We start from the raw sequence: 26,462 nt of genomic DNA on the forward strand, positions 1-26,462 counted from the left end.
AAAAAAGATGAAGAACAATATACAGAGATTGATCTCATTGCTGTTTATCAAAGGACATATATGTTGGGGGATTGTATACATTCATAGAAATTCTTGGAAGGATCTACGAAATATTGTTTGCAATTGTTATTTCTTTGCGGTGAGCTTGATATAGGGGGAGGAGCAAGGAAATAGTTTTTGTCTTCATTTTAAATCTTTCTAAACTTTGAAAAAACACAAACATGATTTTTTTTAACTGGTAAAAAATAATAACGCCTTTGTAAAGGGTTTGTTAATCAGGATAGCTGACCTTCAGCCAACCCTGGGAAACATCATTCCTGTGAACATCCATAGTCAGAAGGATCTTAATAGGGTCAGAGAGAAGGACCTGAAGGTCCATCATTCTCTGTGAGTGAGAAACAGTTCCTCCAAGGAATTCTGCAGCCCTTGCCTACTGAAAGGTGATACGAGCATAAAAGGATGAAGCCACTGGGGCTCTGTGACCAGACTCTTTGGACAAATTCATGGACGAGTCCTCAGGGTTGGACTTGGTTTCTCTGGATTAACAATATAAAAGCCCTAGTTTAAAAATTTTCTAATTTACAGTAAAGTTAATATTTCTAGGGCATATGTACAAGAACACAGAAATTCTTCATACTGAAAGACATCATCAACAACAACAATCAAACTAGGTTTGTGAGCTTGAGAAAATTACATACTTTTTTGTTCGGTAATGTCTTTAGCAATACAACAGGGATTGGGTGGTGGGTAAGACCCTTGCAGTCCTAGAATCAGTGAGTTACCCTGTCTGGTTCAGACACTGAATTTTACACAATTCTATTTTCCAGATTCAGATCTCATTTGTCATTAGATTAAAACTGACCAGTAGTCAAATGCCAATCTTTACACCATTCTAATAAAACATTATGTGTTTTAGGGTGGGTGCAGTGGCTCATGCCTGTAATCCCAACATTTTGGGAGGCAGAGGGGGGCAGATCACCTAAGACCAGAAGTTCGAGACCAGCCTGGTGAACATGGTGAAATCCAGTCTCTACTAAAAACACAAAAATTAGCCACACACAGCAGTGTGCACCCATAGTCCCAGCTATTCGGGAGGCTGAGGCCCAAGAATTGCTTGAACCTGGGAGGCGAGATTGCAGTGAGCCAAGATTGCACCACTGCACTAAAGCCTGGGTGACAGAATGAGACCCTGTCTTTAAAAAAACATTATGCATTTTAGTTGGTTGTTCAGATTTGCTGTATTATAGAGACAATGCTCTTAAACACTAAATTTCTCACAAGTTTTAAACTTCTCACAAAGTTTAATTTTTGCTTCTATTAAGTATTGAAATGCCTTCAAAGATAAATTCCTATTTCAAAACTGGGTATGGCTTAAGGATAAAAGGAAAATATTGCATGGCATTTATTTAATAAGAACCAAAGTCAAAGAACCATTCAGTATACTGGAAAATAGTCTAAATATTTTCAAATATATAAACAAAAATGTCAACGTTCTGTAGTTAAGGAACAAAAGCCAGGAATCAGCAATTTTTTTCTCAGGCATTTTAGCTCATTCTCATTATCCTGCATATCATACTATATGCAGTCTCCTAGGTACTACTTTTTTTTTTTTTTTTTGAGATGGAGTCTCGCTCTGTCACCCAGGCTGGAGTGCAGTGGCACAATCTCGGCTCACTGCAACCTCCGCATCCTGGGTTCAAGCGATTCTCCTGCCTCAGCCTCCCAAGTAGCTGGGACTACAGGCACGTGCCACCACACCCAGCTAATTTTTGTATTTTTAGTAAAGATGGGGTTTCACCATGTTGACCAGGATGGTCTCAATCTCTTGACCTCGTGATCCGCCCACCTCAGCCTCCTAAAGTGCTGGGATTACAGGCGTGAGCCACCGTGCCCAGCCTGTCCTACTACTTCTATTTGGATGTACATCCTAACTCTGTTTCGGTCTTGCCCCAATTCTGCTCCAGCCCCACCCCAACTCTGTTCCAGCCTTGCCAGAGCAGCCTGGCCTCCCTGGACTTTCCACACCCACAGCTGCACTTGTGTAATCTGAACCATCCTTCCTCACTAGCCAGAGTTTGCCCTTGAAGGATGGAAGAGGGAGGGGAAGGAAAAGAAAAGGACCGAGGGAAGGAGGAATGGGAAGGGAGGAAGAGAAGGAGAGAGGGACAGGGAGGCAGGGAAAAAGAAGAAAGTTAAAGAAGAGATACGCTGGCTGCTAGTTTGTAGTCCACGTTCAGTTTCTTCCTTCTTTGACCTGAAAACCCTCCCCAGAATAATTTCTTCTTATTCAAAAAAGGAAGGAATCCCTTGAATGATGACAAGTGACATCATATGCATTCACCCAACTGATTTATCACCTGCATTTCAGAGCCCTGGGAAAGTGGATGTGGAGGGATAAGTGGATTTGGGGGCAGGCAGTAAGTTTCTGAGGTGCATTTCAGAAGTTCTCCTCCAAACCGTAAATAAAAGCAGGTTGGCTACAGTCTGGCATGAGTGGCCAGAACAAAACATCATGTCACCCAGGATTACCAATGAATACCTTCCTCATAGGGTCCCAGGTGGACAACCAGGGGGTGCTTAGAGCTCACTGGTAAAAAAAAAAAAAAAAAAGTTCAGAACATCGGAGATTTAAAACAATTGCCCAGAAAAAAAAAAAAAAAATGTTTTTCATTTCAGGGAGTTCAAGGAATGGAAAAGAATGATATAGTCTTCAGCAAAGTCATTGGTAAAATTTTAGTTTCCAAACACATCTGCTTCTCCCATCTTCCATAATACTGCACCCCCTCCCACACTTAACAACTGACTAGCAACCCTCGTAATGAAAAGGACCCAGGTACCTGGTGATTGTATTTAAGAGGTATTTAACCAACCAATTCCAAAGCCCCTGTTCAAATATCAAATATGAGGGCAAGATGGTGGGGGGGTGGGGGGGGAAATGCCCAGGAGACTGTAGGATGCTGGTGCAGGCGAGGGTCATAGAAAAAGAGGGGAGAAGATACAGAGCTCTCCTGGGGAGAGAGACGCCCCCACTCCCCGCAACACCTCTTCAACTCTGTTTTTCCCCTGGCAGGAGGAAGTTTGTCAGGGAAGAATATCTATCTTTGGACACATTGTAGCAAAAGTGAAGTCACAGATTGACACTTACATTTCATTTGCTTGAAGATGGACTTGTTAGGTTCAAGCCAGTGCTAGAGAGGAAAAAAAAAAAAAAGCAGAGATCAGGGGTCAAATTGCTGGACCATACAATGCATACCTAATAACTAAAAGGAATTCCAAAGTACAGCCTCAGTTTCCATAGACACTCTTCAGCATTCCACACTCTGAAGACCGACATAAACAACTTGGCAATAATCATAGCACAGACAAGGATATAAATTACAGACTTAACATTTTCCAAGTAATATCTGAGTCAGACAGTTGCTAGGAGAGAAGGACAAGAGAGAGAATATGCACTCAAATGGGATGTTCTGGTACCCCTAATTGACTCCTAGGTGATTCTTTGAGCTCCATGGTTCTGTGAAAGTCACAGATGGCTAAAGACATTTAGCATTTGACATCCACGACCTGAAAGAATCACAGTCCAAGGCAGCATCAGGATCCAGTCCTGCTTCCGGGACAAATTCCCTTAAGAGGAATATTGGGTCGAGCTGGCATTAGCCCTATCGCATGCAGAGGCAATTCTTCCTTTACAGTAGGGAGAAGCAAATGATCTTAAATATCTCGTTTCCAGAGGCCTGAGGTCATCAAGAAGAAAAATCAGTTCTATCACAAAATAAAGAAGCCCAAAGACATGGGGCACTCAGAACCGTGTTACTGTCAGGCATTTGAAGTAGGCACCATGCTGGTCCTGGTGGCTGGCCCTCTCTGCAGCACATACAAAGATCACTTCAACATGCTGAGAGCTGGGCAGCTTTCGAGATCAGTAACCATGAGATCCCTGAAGCTGCTCAAGGAATGTCACTTAGAGTCACTTTATACACCTGTAGTTTAGAGATGATACGGGGGGTGTCCTGGGGTAGCCATCCTGAGGTCAGGGAGCTCTCCTTCTGGAGGCACCCCACCTGCTTGATGCTGGAGAGGAAATCAGAAGAGCAAACTTACTGTCCATTGAGCTCTTGCACCTCAGTCTATCTCCTTTGTGTTATCCAGTAAGCCTCAGGTCCTGTGCTATCCATATTCTTTGATGTACATGCATAACCATAATAAGAGCTAGTATTTGTTGAGTGCTTACTAAATGCCAAGTGCCATTCAAACATTTCCATGTGCTATCTTATGTAGTCCTCCCTACCACTCCACTTATAAATAAGAAGACTGGGGCTCAGGATGTTAAACAGCTTGCCTAAGGTCACTCTGCTGATAAACAGTGATTAGAAACCACTGAGGGCGTCAGATCTCTGTAGTCTTCAAAAACAATAATGGGAGTCTTGTAAGTGTTTCAACGTTATGGAAAGTCTAACAAAACAAACAAACAAACAAACAAAACCAAGATATATTTACCCCTGACCACGTTGCACAGACAAACTGAAAAAACAAATCTTTTTGCTTCTGGCTAAAATTATATCAACTCATTTGGGGATTCTCATTATCGCCTTCTAATTAGAAGTTATATAGTTATAACTGAACAGTGGAAGACTCATTGATTATACCACTTACTAGCTATAAACCTTGTACAAGATGCTTAATCTCTCTGTGTCTTGGTTTCCTCAACTATAAAATGGGAACAGTAATCACACCCACCTCTTAGGGCTGTTGCGAGGATTTAAAAGTTAACAAATGTAATATACACAGTGCATGAAATGTGAAAATACTAAATAAAATGATTGTTGTTGGCCAATGCAGTTCTTATTACTTAATAGGTACAGTTCCATTGTTAGACCACATCTTTCAATATATGTGCTTCATGGAGAAGAATAATAAAAGAGGCCCCTGGTGGTTAAATTACTTTTCTAGAAATAAATGAATAGTATCATTTAGAACTAAGGTAAGAAAACAAATAGCAGCAAGAGATCAATACTTCCTGCAATTGTTTTGCAGAACAGAATCACCAGTTATTTTGCTAATAAAGTCTGAAATATAAATATGTTTTCCAAATTCTCCTTGTTTGGCATTCTTCGAACTCCTCGGCCCTTTCTTGCCTAACTTCAACGTGCTTCTCCAACTTGTCTCTGACTCCAGGGTGCCAAGTCAGTTTTGTTTTGTGTGCCCACACCAGGGCTGTGAGGAGGATTCCAAAACCAGGTACAGGCTCTGAGAGAATGAGTGCCATAATGGACTGGCTATGTCTACCATGCCACTATAGATTGGCAGTGTCTGCCATGGAGGGGACAGGGAACATGTAAGGCATGCCTGCAAGGTATTTGCCATCTGTGTCCTAAATAAATTATTTACTCTAAATAAACTGGCCTCCTTGTTGTCCTAAGAAATACACTTTGCAGTTTCAGATCAGTTTCTATCACCCTTTTCCTCTTAGCCTATTCACACCCTACATTTGCCTTTCAGACCTAGTGTATCTCAGTTGCCCATTTCTACAAGGTGATCACTACACACTTTTCCAGGACAGCTATTCCTCCCCAAAGGGAGAGTCATGAGGTAGAGAGTCCTAGGAAAAATAGGCCAGCAATAACGTTTCAAGGAATTATAGGAAATCATTTCTTCAAAGAGGGCCAAGTTCAATTTGTTAGTATTCATTAAATCACTAACACAGAAACAGAAAACCAAATACCAATACCACATGTTCCCACTTATAAATGAGAGCTAAATTATGAGAATACATGGACACATAGAGGGGAACAACACACACTGGGGCCTATCAGAGGGCGAAGGGTGGGACGAGGGAGAGGATCAGGCAAAATAACTAATGGAAACTTGACTTAATACCTGTGCGATGAAATAATCTATACAACAAACCCCTAAGACACAAGTTTACCTATATAACAAACCTGCACATGTACCCCTAACTTAGAAGTTAAAAAAGACAGGCACAGTGGCTTGCTGTCACCTGTAATCCCAACATTTTGGGAGGCCAAAGTGGGTGGATCACCTGAGATCAGGAGTTTGAGACCAGCCTGGCCAACATGGTAAAACCCTATCTCTACTAAAAATATAAAAATTAGCCTGGCGTGGTGGCAGGTGCCTGTAATCCCAGCTATTCAGGAGGCTGAGACAGGAGAATCCCTTGAACCCAGGAGGTGAAGGTTGCAGTGAGCCAAGATGGCGCCATTGCACCCCAGCCTCGGTCACAAGAGCAAGACTCCGTTTCAAAAAAACAAAACAAAACAAAAAATCCTAACAGGCCCATGGCCCAGCAATTTCTTTATTCTCCAACTCACCCATGCAAACAAAGAGGTACCCAACAAGAATCTTCACTGCAATATTATATAAAATTACAAAATATTAGAAATAACATTAATGGTCATCATCAGGAAAATGGGTAAATAGACTGTGGTCTGTTCATATTCTGGATGATTCTGCAGCAGTGTTTTCTATGAGGGAGATCTTTATGTGTAGCGTGGACAGATCTCCTAGGCATACTGTGGGATACAAAAAGTGAACTGAAAAATGTATCATTATACCTGCAATCAGTTCTCAAACTGTGCACTAAATCACCCCAGAGAAGCACAGCCATAGTAGACATCAGTCAGCGCCATGTGAATTATGAACTCGAAGGAGTACACAGTTCCAACATTAGATTGTGCTATATTCCTTTATTTTTTTTTTCTGGCAGGGCTTTCTATGTTGCCCAGGCTGGTCTCAAATGCCTGGGCTCAAGCAATCCTCCCACCTTGGTCTCCCAAAGTGCTAGGATCACGGACATGAGCCAACACACCTGGCTGTGCTATATTCCTTTTGATGTCATATGTATATATGGTATCAAATATATATATTTTTTGCAAAGCTTGGTTTCTAGCAGTTGCTGTGATAATAAGCAAGTACCACACAGAAATAGGTGTGAAACAAGCAATGAGCATGGTGGTCTGTCCAATATGATCCTAGGGGTGCCCAACAGGCACCCGTTATTAAGCACTTGTGGTTGTTTAAGAATGAAATGAAAATACCATTTTTTCTGCAATTTATATGCATAATGTTTTACATAACTACTAAGATTTTAGGACATAACTACTTGTTTGGATCTAACTCTTATTAGATGAAACTGTCAGGTATTCTCCTGGCCTATGGAGGCCACAAAACAATCACTAAGATACTAAGACAGCCAGAAACTGAGGAAGTTTGGGAGGCTTCGAATAACTTCATCATATATTTAATATGTTTTCTTTTTAAATAAAAAGTACAAACATTACCATATATTCAGAAAATACATATGTAAGCATCTAAATACATCTGTAAAGATCCGAAATGATAGGCAGTAAAACGAGACTAATGGGAGGATAAAAGGAGTGGGGAACACACGTTTAGGAGTGTTAGCCAAAGAAAACCATGGCTTCAGTATTTTCCATGATGTTTTAACTTTAACTTTTTTACATGTACTGGTGCATGATACAGTTGGGATGTGTGTCCTCAACCAAATCTCATATTGAACCGTAAACCCCAATGTTGGAGGTGGGGCCTGATGGGGAGTGGCATGGGGGCAGAATTCTCATTAATGGTTTAGCACCTTCCTCTTGGTGCTGTGCTTGTGATAGTGAGTTCTTACAAGATCTAGTCATTTAAAAGTGTGTGGCACCTTCCCCCTCTCTCCTGCTCCCGCTCCCACTGTGTGAGATGTCTGCTTGCCTTTGGTCATCCACCATGACTGCAAGCTCCCTGATGCCTCCCCAGAAGAAGATGCTGGCGCCATGGCTCCTGTACAGCCTTCAGAACCATGAGCCAACTAAACCTGTTTTCTTATAAATTACTCAGTCTCAGGTATTTCTTTACAGCAATGCAGGAACAGCCTAACACAGTACATTACACAAATAATTAAAAATCTACTTTTTTAAAAAAAGACGGCTAATGTCTACTCAGAGGATGAAAGTAGATTTCATGTAAATTAACCTGAAGGAGTTCATACATGATAGGCAGATATCAAACCCAGCTGAGCACCCAGGGTTGACACTGTGGTCAGATCCAGGAGCCAGCAGGCCTAGATTCAAATCTGAGCCCTAACACTGACAAGCTGTGGACTTTGAGCAAGTTCCCTGGTTTCCTCACTTACAGCATCATCAGGAAGTTTAAATGGGTTAATTCATGAAGAAGGCCTTAGAACAGAGCTTGGTGCATCGTGAAGGCTCAACAGCACTGTTTCCACCCTTAGGCTCCATGAAAGAAACTTCTCACTTGGTACCATGGCAGTTTCCGTGAGTCTAACTGTGTCCTTCTTTTTTTTTTTTTTTTTTTGAGACAGAGTCTTGCTCTGTCACCCAGGCTGGAGTGTAGTGGCACAATCTCAGCTCACAGCAGCCTTCGGCTCACTGCAGCCTCTGCCTCCCAGGTTCAAGCAATTCTCCCACCTCAGTCTCCAGAGTATCTGGGACTACAGGCACAGGCCACCATGCCTGGCTAATTTATATACATATTTTAGTAGAGATGGGGTTTCACCATGTAGGCCAGGCTGGTCTCGAACTCCTGACCTCAAGTGATCCACCTGCCTCGGCCTCCCAAAGTGCTGGGATTAACTGTGTGAACCACCATGCCCAGCCTAACTTTGTCCTTCTCTTCCTCCCCGACTCCCCATCTCACTCTCCCTTCTGTTCAACATGAGGAGATCAATTATCTATACAATTGCAATACCAGCTGTTAGCCCTTTGCCTCTCTCTTCATCCCCTTCCTCTCTCCTCTCTTTTCTCATTCTTCCAATTAGAGTTATGAGTTTGCCAGTGAAGTGTAGCCTGGACTACACCAATAACTCCTGCTATTATTGGAGGTACAGATGGATTACACTTTAGGGAAAAAATAACCACCATGATGTGGCATGCTTGGTAATTAGATTTAAGGCTTAGAACATTTATTGCATTGTTATTTTCCTTTTGATTGCTACTTGGAATATATGCTGTTCTGATATTTTTAAGTCTTTCTCCTTACTGGAAACTGAGTTTCCCTAAGACAGGCAGAAAGGAGAACCTGGTAACCAAATATCTGAATTTCTGGCTAATTTACTGTAACTGAAATCTTCTTTTCCTCAACTCTCATATAGAATAAAATTTCCAAAGGCTATAAGGAAGCTGATTCTACAAAATGAACTAGGGGAGCAAGATGAACCAGTGGATGCACCCCTTAGTATGATTTGAAGGTATCAGGAAGGCATCAGCAGCAGATACTCTCAAGCCCCCCAGTAGCCTGACGCTTTTTAGGAAAGCTGCCCTCAGTTTACTGGAGTCCACCATGGGGTAGAGAATTGAAACTTCCTACCCCATCTCACCCTCCACAAACCAGGGTAGCTCTTAACTAATTACTATCAGATGTGGTAGTATAAATACCTCTGCTCCCTCACCCCTTGGATGGGACAACTCTAAGGCATGGCCTACACTGATTCCAGAACTTCCCTATGGGATTGAGCCGAAAATACCCTCTACATGACTTTGCCCAGCATTACACACTTACTTGACCTCCTTCCCCTCCCTCCTCTAATCCTCTACTGCCCTACAAGTCTTTTCCTAGAAACACTTCCTAACAAATCACTTAAACAGAAATTTTTATCTCAAGGCCTGCTTCTTCAAACCAGACCTAAAACAGCCTCCCTAACTCTCCACTAAAAGCTGTCTTCCATGGTGTTTAAAATCCTTTCCCTGGGGATTTATTCCCTTTGCCTTAAGCTTAAACCCTGGAAACTGCAAAGCCCCTGTGAAAGATTCCAGTTTTAACAGATTTGCAGAATTATTGAAATCTACCTGACCATATTTCAAGAATTTTCTTAGAACAGGTTGAGAGCAGTTTCAAGAGAAGGAAGATGAGCTACACAAAGGGGGTGAAAAGCAGAGAGATTCCTAAACCTATGTTTTGGTTTCCTTATCTGTAATCTTGGTGGAGATAGTGGGAGGCTGATTCCAGAACTCCTGAGATTCCTTGTTCTGACAGTCCACAGTCTATGAACCTGAAGGATGAGGATATTGCCAATGTATGTTTCTTTCTTTGTAATTTTGCTAGGTGCAGCTGCACTTAGCCCTGAGAGATCATTTTTCTCTACCTCATCATACAAATGGTGCGTATCTTTCATATATTCTCATTTTGGCTTGGTTGGGGAAAAAGAAGGTGGGTGTGAGGCGGTAATTTGTGACTAAGAAGATTGATTTTTAATTTGGCCACTGCTAAGACCAAAAAAAAATTGCATCTAAAAGTAAACAATATAGTACTTAGTTATCTTCAAATGTTTGGCTTCTGTTGAAATCGATTCAGTGTATGATTACAGAATAAATTACGCACTTCTCTGTTTACTTTCTCAAAGCCCTTGGTACCCTAAGCCAGAGTCATTTGTAGCCCAGAGAAATATGTTAAATAACCCAGGGGGCTTTTAAAAAGAATGAATGCACCTCCCCAGACAGGAGATTGTTTTTCACCTCAATAGTAACCAGATCCAAAATTTGAGCAATTCCCATGATGACCCTAAAAAGATGGCCTGATTCTCACATCCACCTAGACAAAAGCTCCAGAGTAACTTAGTCCTTGCATTATCATGCAGCCAATTTATGTCATTCCCAGCCCCTCTGACCTCTTCTGGAGAAGAAAGAATGCCATCTGATGAATGCAGCCTTATCAGTGTTCTAGATTATAAGGCTATAGCAAGACCTAGTTACTTAGCTGCCAATAGTCATGGTTTCCATTCCAGTTTCAAGAAAATCTATGAGACAACAGCAACAATAACAACATCAACAAACCTGTAGATCACGAACGCTCAAAAATGTTTGTCCATTTGGAAATCAATCTATGTAAGAAAATCCACTGGGCACGGTGGCTCATGCCTATAATCCCAGCACTTTGGGAGGCCAAGGCGGGCAGATCACCTGAGGTCAGGAGATCAAGACCGTCCTGGCTAACAGGGTGAAACCCTGTCTCTACTAAAGATACAAAAAGTTAGCTGAGTGTGGTGGCACGTGCCTGTAGTCCCAACTACTCGGGAGGCTGAGGCAGGAGAATTGCTTGAGCCCAGAGGCAGAGGTTGCAGTGAGCCTAGATTGTGCCACTGCACTCCAGCCTGGGCAACAGAGTGAGACTCCATCTCAAAAAAAAAAAGAAAGAAAGAAAAGAAAGAAAGAAAGGAAGGAAGGAAGGAGGGAGGGAGGGAGGGAGGGAGGGAGGGGGAGGGGGAGAGAGAGAGAGAGAGAGAAAGAAAGAAAGAAAGAGAGAGAGAGAGAGAGAGAGAAAGAAAGAAAGAAAGAAAGAAAGAAAGAAAGAAAGAAAGAAAGAAAGAGAAAGAAAGAAAGAAAGAATCTTCATTGTTTCACTGTAGTGTTTTTCATTCCTTTAACCATGATGCTTTTGTATTCTAGGGTCTCAGGGATGGGCAAAAGAGAGATAACAGCCAGAAGAAGAAACACTGTACAAATTAGGGGAGGAGCCAGGAAGTCTAAAAAAAAAGCCTGTGTGTCCCTTTATCCATTAAGCAACCTCCATCCTCTTCACTAACTTCAACGCTCTCTAACAGGAGTTGGCAATTTTTATTTTTTGTAAAGTAAATATTTTAAGCTTTGTGATCTACATGGATCTCTTTCACAACTACTCAACTCTGCTATTGGAACATGAAAGCAGCTGCAGACCATATGTAAATGAACAGAATTAGCTGGGTTCCAATAAAACCTTATTTACAAAAACAGATGGAAGGCCATCCTGACCCTTGCATTCCAGTCCCTACTCCCAAGAAATATTTAATGTACACTCAAAAAAAAAAAAAATGCAATCGGATGTAAAAAAAAAAAACAAAAACATGTATTACTATTTATTTTAAAGTACACTAGTAACTAAAATGCAATCATTTATGAAATGAAATTATGGAAATTTTTTCAAGCTTGTTACAGTGGAATTTACCACCATGTAGCATTTGCTGTCGTGCCACATAAATTTAACAACATTGCCACCAAATTGTTCTAAAGTCAAAGATCAACTGGCCTCTGGACTCATGGGCCTTTTTTAAAGTTTCCAACTTTTATTTTAAGTTCAGGGGTACATGTGTAGAATGTTCAGGATTGTTACATAGGTAATCATGTGACATGGGTCTTTTAAACATCTTTAAAGCATGGAATAGTAAAAAGACCAGTTGCTAAATTGATAGTATGGTTAATTCATTTAAAAAACAATTCTATTGTATAAGTAATAGTAGTATCCTTACTTAATAGATGAAGGAATTGAGACACAGGGAGTGTAAGGAACCTGCTCAAAGTGGTACAACCAGCAGGTGGCAGAGATAGGATTTGCCCTGGTTTTCATGATGCCAAAGCTTTTAGCACCTGAACAATTTCCTAAAATAGCAAAAGATAGTCATCATTTTCTGACTCAGTCCTTTGATCCTGCCTCCCTGCTTGGAACTGCAGCTCAATCCCTCTTATTGAGTCTACACCTATCCTTGCTCCCAAAATGTCTCTCTCTGTACATTCTTTTCTTTCTGCTCTGTTTTTTGTCCATCTCCTTTGCTGGTTTGGAATCTCTTCCCAAGGCTTTGAAGTCATAGAAGACTTCATTGGCTCCAAAATCCCCATCTGTGGCTCAAGCCTCTTCTTTAATCTTCAGACTATATTGTCATCTATACACTGAACATCTCCACCTCAACTTCTCTCACACATCCCAACTCAAAACGTTCAGAACTTATCACTTTTCCCCCAAAACCTGTTCTTTTTTCTGTGCAACTTATTTGGTAAGTGGCTCCACCTACACTTGGAGCTCTAAGTGACCATTTAAGAAGTTCAAACACCCTGCTGGAAAGGTCATCTGGTAAGGGCCTGAAATTACATCAGAGGGAGGGGACCCCTGAGCCCTACCTTCCAGCCCTCTGCATCAAGGCACCAGGCATATGGGTAAAGATGTCTTGGATCCTCCAGATCTGACGAGCCACTAGCTAAGCACCACTGAGTGATCCAGTCAACACCACGTGGGGCAGAAGAATCTCCCAGCAGAGCCCTGCTCAAATCCCTGAGCCACAAAATGCTATGATACAATAAAATTATGTTGTTTTGAGGCACAAACTTTTGGGAAGGCTTGTTAAACAGCAATAGATAATGAGAACTACTAGATCCTCATCATTAACCTCCACACATAACCTCCACACAACTACTACTGAACCTTGAAGGAAATAAAATAGTCATTTTCTAACCTATGTACTGTTTTTATTTCTCCAAGCCATACATCATAGCCACATTCTAGTCTTCCCAGTTAGACTTAAAAATATCTTTAAGACTAACTTGAAACTTCCAAACCTGCTGGTCTCTAGTCAGTCCTGCTATTCTTGCCTGCTGGAAGCTTCCAGTGAGTGCTTGACTCTTCAACCATCACACTTAAACCTGTTTCCCTGACTGATTTCTGCCCAGGGTCCCACCACCAACAGAGGAAAAACTTCTTACCTTGGATATCTTCCTGATTTTTCCTGACTCAAACAAGGATAAAATGGCATTTTCCCAGTCCCTGCCTTCTGGCTCAAATGAGATAATCAGGTCATATGTTTGCCCCTCCCCTTCCACTATAATGTGGGCATCTCCATTTGCTAAGTGACTTCTAGACGGCAATATTTTATCAAGCATCCATTTCCCTCCTCAGGAGAGGATATCAGATGTAAACAGAGTCCATTATGAGCCAACCTTTTAGTTACAGACCAAGTTCTGCTTTCTGCTGAATGAATCTGACAATTTTCCCAAATGCATCAGTGTTCATACCTTGAGCCACAATTGAATCACTGACAATATATCCCATTTTCAAGCTGTCATGATAGTACTGTCTTCCTTTTAACTTGAGTGCCAAAGTCCTTTCCCACAAAGTCAAGTTACTTGTACCTGTCTGCCCCAACACACACACTCAAGAAGTCTTGATCTTTAATACATTTTGAAACGTAAACAAAAGAGGACTCATTGAGCAGACAAATTTGTGATCAGTGACTTGAGGCAGCAGCACAACCCTTTGCTTTAGTGCAGGGCTGCCCTAAATCTTAGGTACCACTCTTGCTCCTAGTGATGAGCATCTGTGAAGTAATTATCCTGAGAAGCAGGAAGCAGCCTTTCAATGGCAGGAGCAGCTGGTGGGACATAATGCTGTCTGGCTTCTTGGCACCATCCCCAGAGTGAAACCTCCAATCACTGGACCGGCTTTTATTCCCTTCCACGTCCTCCCCAAGGTGCCTCTAGAAAAAGCAAATTGCTCTAACATAGACAAGGTCTTTTCCTGTTACTAATAAAACTTACTGATAGGCTCACTAGTTCCTTCTGGCTACCAACATAAAAGCCTCCGGGCTGTAATTATATTAGGGTTGTGAGGGTAGGGGATCAGGGCTGAACGTGACCTTGCATCCATGATTTCCAGCTCATCCTCCTATCAGAAAACCTATTAAATCCTCTAGTGTCTGGTAGACATTAAGACACAATGGCCTATCATTGGGCACTTGAGGAGTGTACCCCAAAAGTATGGATTTCCAAAGTGAATCCCGCATCTTTGGGTGTGAGTCAAAATCAGAAAAGTCAACAACACTGATGCAAACGGGTTATACAGATAATTAGCAATTCCAAAGTTAAAACCAAAAGCATTGAGTACAAACTCCCTCCAGACCATAAAACAGCATCCTACAACCCAGTCCCAGTGTAATTCTTCCTCTGGCTGGGTTGGGAGCTGGGGCACTCAGCTCTAAGGCACGGGGTGAGGGGTGACTTCCTTAGCTGAATTTGGGGAAAGAAAAAGGGTAGAAGAATATATGGGGAAAACCCAGGACAATGGACACCTCAAACCATAGCCATGGAAACTAGAGCTATGAAATCCAGCTAATTATTTCAAAACTTCATCTTTCCAAGGGGAAGTTACCCAAATACCTGAACAGAAGCGGTAAAAAAAATATACTGGAGTAAAAAAAAAAAAAAATCTAAACTTAAGCCAAGTACTACCTTCTTCTAGAATTACTTCTAGACTTATTGATGCAGTTTTCTCTATCAGTAAAATGGGGAGAATACCACCCACCCTTTCCCTAATCTTAGGCAACTAAGATTATGCAAGTTCCTTAGAAGACGAACATGGTAGAAACTGAGAGGATTTTTACTGGCCAGTATTCAACCTATCCTTCCCTATATCAAATTAAAAAATAATAATGGAAATGCTGGGCCCTGGACATTAAAATAGCAAAAGATAGTCATCATTTCCTGACTCAGTGTTTCCCACTTCCAGAGCATCTGGGGCATGAGACATCTTGCCAAACATATGGTGTTCCAAATGTAATCGTGCTAAATATTTAATATTCAACAATGGTTTACTGTAAATCGAGTTGTACGCAAAATACCAGCCCCCAAGGCGAAGGTAACTTTCACTTCAGCTTTCCTAACTCACTTGATTTTCTCGTTTAATTAGCTTTCTATCCAAATAATTCATCAGTTTTACTTGCCATTAAGAAAAATACAGGAGCCAGTGGGGAAAAAAATGTTGGTCAATTAATATCTGCTTAAAATGTCCATACCAGCCTGTCTCTGTTTATGTCTTTGAGTCCATTTTTCTAATTATCCAAGGCCCATTTTCTGCCTTCTCTCTCCAAAGATCTTAATAGTAGTGCCTCCTGCCTTTAAAAGATGTTCTTATAAACATTTCTAGGTTTTAGAGATACTAATCATGACTGTGCTTCCTCATGTCTCACCTGGACCTAGCCAATGCATAATAATTATAAGAATAATAATAACAACTAAGAGTAAAAATAACACACACCATATACTCAAGGTGTACCATGTGCTAAGTATTGATATACCTTAGCTTTCATTCTCATATCAACCCTACAGGAAGATATTGTTATTTGCTTTATCCATCAGGACAGAGACTCAGAGAGGCTGTATAGCTTGGTCAAGAACACAGCTTACTAATCAGGAGAGATGGGATTTTTAATTCATATCTTTCTGAGTCCAAAGTCCTTGCAGTTGTGTGCAGCAACTACCCTGCAACCCAAGTGAAAGTTACACTCACATCATATCCTCAAAATCAAAAGGCTATAACAGCTGCATGATGCAGAGAGAAGTATTCAGGAACACCTCTAAGCAACTTAGTGGCTACATGAGATAAGACAGTTTTGTTTTGAGGGTTGCCCCCATTCTTTCCTTTACTCTACTACTCAAGTCTGGGCATTAAAAATTACATTAAATAGAGTCAAAATATAAAGAACAATAAACAACCTAAAGACTTCTCCTTTATAACTTTAGTCTAAAATTTTAATAATTTCAGACATATGAAAAAGTTGCAAAAATGGTAAAGTATAACCTTCGGTCATCTTCCCCTGATGTTAGCATCCTGTGTAATCACAGTACAACTATCAAAATAAGAAGCCAATATTAGCCAATTTAGTTAATGCTATTCTATGATGATGTGTACTTCTCAGTGCATGGTATCAGGAGGTACCTAATGTTAATATGTCTTTTTACTGGTGATGTTAATCTTGGTCTCTTGGTTAAAGTGCTGTCTGTCATGTTTCTCCACTACACAGTTATTATTTTATAATTGGGTTAATACTATTCTATGATAGCATTAACTAAACTACAGACTTTCTGTGGAGTTCAGTCTGTTTTCCCGCTACTATACTTGTCTATGTTTCAGGATTCCAGATTGCCTTGAGTTGATGTATCTCTCCAATCTCTGACTGTGAATCTAGTCCGTCCTTTTCTTTCATGACCTCATACTTTTGAAGGTCAGTTATTTTGGAGAATGTCCCTCACATTGAATTTGCCCGATGTTTTCTCAACATTTGATTGAGGTTATGCATTATTGGGAAGAATGCCACAGAGATGATGTGTACTTCTCAGTGCCTGGTATCAGGAGGTAGCTGATGTTAATATATCTTTTTACTGGTGATGTTAATCTTGGTCTCTTGGTTAAAGTGCTGTCTGTCATGTTTCTCCACTATAGAGTTATTATTTTTTCCTTTGCAATTAAAAAATACCTTGGAAAGGAGGGGTTACTTTGCAGATTTCCTGTTTCTCCTTAAAACTTTTGCATACAAATTTTAGCTCTTGCCTACAATAATTATTATTGTGTATGGTGACTTTCTATTTCCCTCATTCCTTCTACATTTATTAATTAAAATTTTTCTGTATGGAAGAGCTGACCCAAGTCTTCCCTTTATTTTTTATTTAATTAATTATTTATATCAGGATGGACTCAGGGATATTTATTTCATTCTATGGGTTATAATCCAATACTATTGTTATTTTGTGACACCAATTTTTCCTTAATGTCTTGCCTTATGGAAGGCACTGACCCTCTCTAGGCCTTAGCTTCCCCTTTCCTTAAAGGCTTTTTGGCAAGACAAGGCTATAATAAGTAACATTCATGGCACACGATAAATGCTCAACTAAATAGTGGCTAGAATTACTTCTGCAGGTTGGCTATTTATCATTTAGAATTGAATTTTGCACAAAATAACCTGTTTGCAATGGTGACTAGAGGACTAATACAGTCCAGAGTTTATTTGGTCCACAGGGACTTTGATCTATAACCCTAAACTCAAACACTCACTCTACCACTTACTAACTGTGAAACCTGGGATAAGTAACAACTTCTTTGAGCTTCTTTCCCTCTTATACAAATGTGATATCTTCATAGGCTATAAAAAGTTATGGCTATGAATGTCTTTGCATCATGGTCCCCAGACCAAAGCTGGCTTGGCTGCATCAAAATTAGATTAGGAATAGGCTAAGTGCATGTTGCTGGCCCTAACCCCATGGATTCTGATTTAGGAGATCTGGAATAGGGTCCACACTGTGCATTTTTAGCAAACACCTAAGGTGATTTTCTTGCAAGGCCAGGTCTGGGAACCAGTGTTACTCAGTAAACACCATGAATGCCCTTCCCTGACGTCATGTCAGCCCTACATCCCCACCACCATCCTGCCACCTTTGTCTCACTCAGGTAAATGCCTGGATCATCCAGAGGTTACTGCAAGTACTATAGGAAACCAAAATTCTTCTGAGCTGTAATACTTCATTACATCCTTCATATAAACGTGGGTCCCTAGGACTCCAAGAGCAAAATAAGATTCTCTATTATCAGACACAAATCTAATCTATTCCTTAAATATCCTCTTCTTTACAGAAATACACTCTGTGACTTCTCCTCATGGTATTGGGTCAGTCAATACTAAACTAAGAGCCAGGTGAGGTGTAGGGATGGAAAGAGGAGACAGGAAGAAGATCACGGACATTGAGGAGGAGGAGGGCAAATTAAAGAAGGCAGAGGAGTCCTATCCCCACTTCCAGGTCACCTCCAGGTGACCTCTTTACACATTGTCCTGCTAGTAAGAAGCAGAGACCCAAGTGTGTACTGAGCCTCCGAGCCCACGGCTGGGACCTCCAAGCCCATGCCTGAGACCCACCCCAGGAGCTGGGGGTGGAGATCCCCAGGGGCCATTTGGATATGAAGGACACACATCACGTGGTTCTGGCCTATGCTACACTGAACACACCTAGGCTGCTACACCAGCTCAAAAGGTGAGACTCTCCTGCTCACTCTTCCCCACCAACAGATACCAAAAAGGCTAGGTGTCTCCAGGAGCAAGAATAAAACAGGGGCTTTCAAGTTTAGTTGTGCCCAAGGATCTGCTTCTGAAGTGACTTAAACCCTTCATCTGTCAAAACTTTGTTCAAAAACATTGAGGTGAAAATCACATAACAAAATTAACCACTTTAAAATGTACATTTCAGTGGCAACCACCATCAATATGAAATTTCAAACATGCTCATCCCTCGAAAAGGAAACCCTATACCCATTAAGCAGTCATTTCTCAATTACTCTGTCTCCCAATAACTTTTTTTTTTTTTTTTGAGACAGGATCTTGCTCTGTAACCCAGGCTGGAGTGTAATGGCTCCATCACGGATCACTGCAGCCTTAACCTCCCAGGCTGAAGCTATTCTGCCCCACCTCAGCCTCCCAAGTAGCTATGATGACAGGCACATGCCACCATGCCCAGCTAATTTTCGTATTTTTTGTAGAGGTGGAGTTTTGCCATGTTGCCCAGGCTGGTCTTGAACTCCTGGGTTCAAGTGATCCGTTCATGTAGGCCTCCCAAAGTGCTGGGATTATAGATGTGAGCCACTGATCCCAGCCTCAATAGCTTTTTATAGTGAGTGGGGTTGAGGCGGAGGGGTGATTTTCTCCATAGTAGAATTTCATGTAGCCATTATTTGAGAGACTTTGGGAAACCCTGGGTTCAAAGGGCAGAGGGACATTCTCTCCTCTAAGCAGATGGGAGCAGCCTTCTGGAAAGGCCTAGGGTAACATTTCCCTTCTACTGCTTCACCCAGTCCAGTAAGTACAGTGCCAGCCTCTTCTGCTCACACAGGGTTTCATGTGCCCAATAATGTGTGAGAACAAGGGCATTGGTAGGGCTTTGAGAGTAACCCCCACAGGGCACCACAGTCTGGGTCACTCCCTGAAAATGGCTCCAGAAAGAAATCAGCTCTTACCCTTTGCTTCTCTGGGTCCACATAGCGAATGCCAAAGTAGTCCTTCTCCAGCAGGCTGTAGTAGTTGCAGATGTGGTCAATGAGAAACTGCCCTTTGGTTTCCCTCTGCAAAGGAAGCACATTTAGGTCTCAGCCAGAGCTCACCTTGTGCGTTCATGCCCACAAGGAGCCTTGTTCACCACCGTGGGTCCATGCTCAGAAAAATAAATGTGCTCACTCCAGTCCCTGAAGAAGGGGCTTCCAAACTCTTTTAACCACAAATCCTCAATGAGAAATACATTTTACATTGTGAGCCATCACACACACACACACACACACACACACGCACATACACACACACACACACGGAACCAAAAGGACCCCAAAAAGAGAAGCCAAAATAATCCATATGCCATTTAATTTGTCTAATGCTATTTATGACTCAGAGTACTAATTTTACAACTCAGTAACTTGTGGAGGTCCACAGTTTGGAAACTCTCATGTAACACATACAATGGCCTAACTGCTTGTTCTAATTCCTCGGTACATATTCGTTCACTCAGTTCTCACAATGATCCTACCAGGAAGGTTCTCATTTTATATTGGAGGAAACTGAGCCACAAAGGGGTTCAGTGACTTGCCCAAAGTCACACAGCTTGAATGGAGCAGGACAGTATTTGAGCCAGGCTGACTGGCTATAGTATGTGGGCTCCTTCCGAGCCACTTTGATTCCCTGGAGCATTCGTGAGTCCACTATGGCTCTGCCAGGAGGTAGAGTCTGGTAAGTGTGGCAATGCTGTGAGTGGTAACTAAATTCTCTGGCTCTCAGCGGGAATGGTGGGGAACTTGCTTCCTTGGGCCTCAAAGCTACTGTGTCCCTTTCATAAACCAACACAGAAAGGCAGTGTGGAAGATTCAGGGGAGCCCAGGACTAAGATCCAAAGACAGGTCTGTGTGACCTTGGGTAAACCCCTGCTGTTTCTACTTTGGTAATATAAGATAGTTGGACTGGATGATTTCTAAGTTGGTTAGGTTATTTTTCCTTCTGAAATTCTATGAGTGAAAGATGTATCAGCCAAATCTGATTAACATAAATACCACTACAACAAAAACCTCTTCACAGCAAAGACTCTTCTAAGCGCTCATCAGGATATCTGATAAGATTAATTTCTGCTTCAATCAAAGTCGCTGACAGACCCATGAAATGTTTTAGAGATGTGACTTATTAAAATACATGAAGAAATTAGAGGCATTAAGTGAGCCACTTTTTCAATCCACTAAAAATAATTCTGAAAGATCAATTTGGTCTATGTTACATAATGATCTCTTCATTAACGACCACTACCATCAACTCAGGAAGTTGGATGGGAAAGTCACACCTTCCAGCAAGATCTCCATTGCCCACTCAAGACCCTTGAGATAATAAAATGCTGCTGTAGACAGTGCAGTGATTAGACAATGCAAGCGTGGCTGAAACACCACGCTTTTAGTGCAAGAACTGAGCTTAGGGCACAAAAATGACAACAGTAGGAACTTTGTCAGTGCCTTCCAAAAAGCCTGGGATGTGCTGCACTGAGTGAAGGACTGGCGCTTATAAGTACATAGTGTGATATGAAACCTCCATTTTGCTGAAATCACTTTCGAGTTTGATTTTGAATGAGCTTCAAGTTTTTAACTTCCTTCCTGAGAAACCATCTGATACAGCTCAAAAGAGACAAAACATAAAAATGGAATTTGTTTTTAAATGTCTGTAATTGTTTTTAATCCAGGAGGCTCAAATGGCAAAGCTATACCTAACAGCTGAATTCAATGCCAGAAAATAATCATTGGCTTTAGTTCCTTTTACACACATACTCTGTAATCCATTCATCTTTAAAAGGTTGCAGCATTATTCCCTCACCAAACATAACATAGGAGCTCATCATTTTATGATTGAATGGCAAAGCCCTCTTCATTAGGATTTACTATAGGGAAGTATTCCCTACCATATTCCAGATATGTGGGTCAAGGCAGTGCATTGTAATAATATGGGATTGAGCAGGCCTTGATTGTTCATGACAGATACTACTGTCATTTTGCCCTAATGAAGATGTACTCAACAGCACAACAAAGATTTTTTTTTTAAATGATTAAACACAGCAACCAATATACACCCTCTAGCAAGATCTCCATTGACTACTCAAGACCCTTGAGAGAAGAAAATGCTGCTGTAGACTACACAGTGATTAGAGTATGCAAGCATGGCTAAAACAGGGGTCAATGCCTTCCAAAAAGCAGGTCAGGCCAATTCCCATGGTTCCAGACCACCAGGTGGATTCTAGGTCTTTGCTACTGAAGGTACAGCCTACAAACTAACACTATAAGAGAGCAGTAGCCTTAGTCTCACCTGGGAGGAAGCCTGTTGGAGACAGAATCTCAGGCACTGCTTCAGCCCTGCTGCACCTGGTCTGCATTTTAGCAAGATCCCCAGGTCATTCGCATGCACATTGAAGTTTGAGAAGCATTGGTCCAGGAGGATTTCCACAACATAGGAAAAACACACAATTTTACGTGTCTCTAGAGACCATCACAAAGCAAAAAAAAAAAAAAAAAAAAAAAAAAGCCCCTTTTCCCTTGAGAATTGTCTCTTCCTTAACTAAGAAAAATCAGTCCTTTCCTGCCTTGGGTACACAAGCTGCCTCTGCCATTGTCAGGGGATGTCGATAGCCCTTTGCAGTTCTGCCCCTTCCTCTGCACGTTGCCCAGAGAGCCTCACTACCCTAAGACCTTCCATGTCTCACTGCTTGGTGCCAAGGAAGCCAGCTTATAGACCCACATCCTCCTGCCTGGAAATCCGGACAAAGTCTGTAAGCCATTTAAGTTCCTACTGTTGTCATTTTTGTGCCCTAAGCTCAGTTCTTGCACTAAACAAAAACTTGAATACGCCCAGTACCAAAGGTTGGAAGAGTTCATTCAGGAGTCAGGTGCATGAGTCCAGCTACTGCCCATATACACCTCACTTCAGAAGACAGGTTGGGGAGTAAACAGTGGTTATGACCCAAACCTTGCACACGCTTCCTCCTGAGCCTCCGATGATAAAAGTTCCTTCCTTGTGGCCTAAACCAGTGCCTGGCATGCTGGATGTTACCAGATGAATAAGAAGTCTTTGCTTTTTTCTCATAGAAAACATGAGGTCTGGTAACAAAAGGAAGCACTTTCCACAAGCCCTTTGGACTGCACAGCACTAAGAGAGAGCCCTGGGCGAGACAATAGCGTCCTGGTATTGGCAATTCTGCAAATGTAGTGGAATTGGCCAACTTTCATGCATCTCTCTCAAGGTCTGTGTGCAGAAGTGGTTATCAAAGATTTCAAGTAAAAGGATTTCGTTTTAATGTCAGACTTATGTTGATTCTCCCACAGGATAGCAGCTACACTTGCAGTACTGATTGAGTAGAGAAAAAAATCAAGCAGCTAATTTAAATTCTTCAGAGCTCTTACCTAAATTATGTTTTATTAATCACAACAGCATTTAACACATGTGAAAAGTAGTAAGATATAAATGCGTGAGCAGGGCCTAATACGAGGGTCAGTAGGATTTGATAATCTGTGCTTAAAACCCTTATGTGCATAAGTATAGACTTTTGATGCTGTCTCTAAATGAGGTTGTATGGTCTCAGAAATGCACTGACAGGGTTGAAAGAATTTGTTCAACTACACAACTTAACTTGTGTCTCAATACTGGTCCTTATTATCTATAGTACACTGTAAATTGATTCTTTTTATAAATACCGTGCCAAAATAATGTGAAGACAATTGCAATATTTTTAATGTGTTCAAATCTATAAGCCAATGCTAGCCAAGATGTGACCCATGGACCATGCCAGAACATGAACAGTGCCTGACTGGTCCTCCATGACAGCAGTCATCATCCTTTTTGGAACCAGGGACCAGTTTCATGGAAGACAATTTTTCCAAAGACAGGGTGGTGGGATGGTTTCAGGATGATTCAGGCACATAACATTTATTGTGCACTTTATTTCTATTATTATTACATTGTAATATATAAGGAAATAATTATACAATTCACCACAATGTAGACTCAGTGGGAGCCCTGAGTTTGTTTTCCTGCAACTAACTGGGGGTGATGGGAGACAGTGACAGATCATCAGGCATTAGATTCTCATAAGGAGAGTGCAACCTAGATCCCTCACTTGCACAGTTCACAAGAGGTTTGCACTCCCATGAGAATCTAATGCTGCCGCTGATCTGACAGGAGGTGGAGTTCAGGTGGTACCGCGAGTGATGGGGAGCAGCTGTAAATACAGATGAAGCTTCTTGCTTGCCCGCAGCTCACCTACTGCTGTGCAGCTCAGTTCCGCGGCCCAGGGGTTGGGATCCACTACTCCAAAAAACAAGTGCAGAAAATAAGAGCAATTTAATTCTTGTGTGTGTTTGTGTGTGTGTGTATGTATTTAACAAATATTGGTCCAAAGCAGACTGGAAAAATAAAAATCTAGTACTGGTGTCTCCCACAGAGAGTTTGAGACTCTCTGATCTAAACTGTGCCACCAGGCTTGGGGATTCTGTTTGGGATTTCTTCAGTCCACAAGCCCCAAAGCGTAAAGGGAGTTATATCCTCTCTCTCACCTTCTCTGCCCATTTTTCAGACAATTCTTAGTGTGCGTGTGGATCACTGAACCCCCTGCAATAATCCCATCTTCGCTCAGGGTGGAAAGTGCTAGTCTCCTGGGTATGGCAGAATACTTGACATAATTCTGGGCATCTCAAAAGGCAAATTCTCTCACTGGGCTAAAGACTCATTGATGTGGCAAACTAGGATCCATTTCAAAAGAATTTGTGTAAAACAATCACATGTCTGATTAGGGATGGCTAGGTAAGAATGGGTTAACCCTTTTGTGAGAGTGAGAAAAGTTACTTAGTTATTCTGAATCTCTACCTCCTGGTCTGTAAACTCTAAATAATGCAGTCTCTAACGGGTAACCTGAGTATTAGAGACAATGTTTGTAAATATCTTGTCGGACACATAGTAGCTTCTCAATAAATGACACATTGTTTGTGATGATTTTTTTTCTTCCAATGCCCATAGTACCTTCTCTTCAAAGGCTGCTGAGTGGACCGGAGTCAGTAGCAAGTCCCACCAAACACAGATGTCAGGAGAGCTTCTCATTCTCTCACAGAATGGGTTGGATTTACCCCCTCACACCTTATGGAACCTAATTTTTACAATCACAAGCTAGCCTACTTGTCAGAAAAGTCCACCTCTCCTCCCCACCCCAAAGTATGTACTAGGAAAACAGAAAATGCCAGTGTGTTCTAAACTTGTTTTCACCACTTATCAGCTAAGTGGCCTTAACAGTCTCAGAGAGATTTCTCAGGAAATCTCTCTGAGACTGTTTCTCTTTCTATAGTGGGAGAATAATGATGGTAACTTCCAGATGTATCCCCCATGAGATATTTTAAGGCTCATTCATATATCTGTTAAACACCTATTATGCACCAGGCATTGAGATAGGGATTATAAATAAACAATGAGTGAAACCCAGAAATTTATAATCTCACAGATCTTAAAATCCTGCCCTTTGTAAAATGTGATTGAATTTTGTAAACTGCAAAGTATTATACCAATGTTAGATGTCATTATTAATAATATTAAGAAGTCTTAATCTTAAATCTTTGTCTCTTACAGATCCTTTTAGATATAAGGAAGTTAAGTGGAATAGTATTTGCCTCCCAGAACTGTCCTCTGTAGATTAAAAAAAAAAGTGAACAAAAGACAAAGAACTCAATTCTTTTTTTTTTATTAATTCAAGTTTCATTTTATGTTCATGGGTACATGTGCAGGTTCGTTATACAGGTAAACTTGTGTCATGGGGGTTTGTTGTACAGATTATCTCATCACCCAGGTATTAAGCCTAGTACCCATTAGTAATTTTTTTCTGATCCTCTCCTTCCTCCCACTCTCCACCCCCAACAAGTTTCCATGTCTGTTGTTCCCCTCTTTGTGTCTGTGTGTTCTCATCATTTAGCTCCCACTTATAAGTGAGAACAGGTGGTATTTGGTTTTCTGTTCCTGCTTTACTTTGCTAAGGATAACTTTCCTTGATTATCTGCAGCCAACTGCTGACGATGCATTTACTTCAACTCCCAAGTTCAGCAGCAAAATTAAAATGACAATAAATTTGTGCTTAAAGAAAAAGAGCAAAGAAATCAATTGCCCAAGTCAGCAATAGCTTTTCTTCAATAATAATAAAAAAAAAAAGTCTGGCAGATTTCAGTCCCCAAAACTCCTAAAACTCCAAGCGAGGTTTTGTTCAGCTTTTCAGACATTGGTTAACTGGGAAAAGCAGTACCAACCCCAAAATACTGAATATATTGCTCAACTAGTTTCGAGTTTGAATAACTACCTTCAGGGATGAAGGTATGAACATAGTAATAAGAACTATTATTCATTAACATTTACTGTATATCAAGAACTTTGCTACATATTTTTCATTTGATCTCTTGACAACCCATTGGGGTAGTTAATATTCTCCTCATGTTACAGACGAGGAAAACTGAATTCAGAAATTCTATGTTTGTTTACAGGGATGTCAAACCGAATCTGACACCTATGCTGAATCTGTTCTAGGAACTCAGTTGGCCTATGTGCCCCCATTCTCTATGTGGAGATAGAGGAAAACAATATGATGATTTGGGAGCAATGTCAAGTTCTCCAATTACTAGAATTTGGACACTGGCAGGAAGGAGCACTGGGTTACCCACAACACCAGGCTGGGAAAAGGCAGTTTTATAAAATACAAAGCACATTATAATAGACTTCATTGGTGGCCAGGTGCGATGGCTCAAGCCTGTAATCCTAGCACTTTGGGAGGCCGAGACGGGCGGATCACGAGGTCAGGAGATCGAGACCATCCTGGCTAACACAGTGAAACCCC

At 41.3% G+C, this 26,462-nt stretch overlaps 1 protein-coding gene across 3 annotated transcripts in view; it reads right to left on the reverse strand.

Annotated features, from left to right (window-relative positions):
* FRMD3 (FERM domain containing 3) overlaps nt 1-26,462 on the reverse strand; it is a 300,134-nt gene that overhangs the window by 116,718 nt on the left and 156,954 nt on the right. For all 3 annotated transcript variants that reach the window (XM_011953956.1, XM_011953955.1, XM_011953957.1), the window contains exons 2-3: nt 19,549-19,653; nt 3,146-3,188 (exon numbers count right to left, since the gene is read on the reverse strand). In XM_011953956.1, coding sequence (XP_011809346.1) covers nt 3,146-3,188; nt 19,549-19,653 — 148 coding nt within the window. The remainder of the gene's footprint in view (nt 1-3,145; nt 3,189-19,548; nt 19,654-26,462) is intronic.

The sequence above is a fragment of the Colobus angolensis genome, unplaced genomic scaffold, assembly GCF_000951035.1.
Source record: "Colobus angolensis palliatus isolate OR3802 unplaced genomic scaffold, Cang.pa_1.0 Scaffold379, whole genome shotgun sequence".
NCBI classification, from domain to species: Eukaryota; Metazoa; Chordata; class Mammalia; order Primates; family Cercopithecidae; genus Colobus; species Colobus angolensis.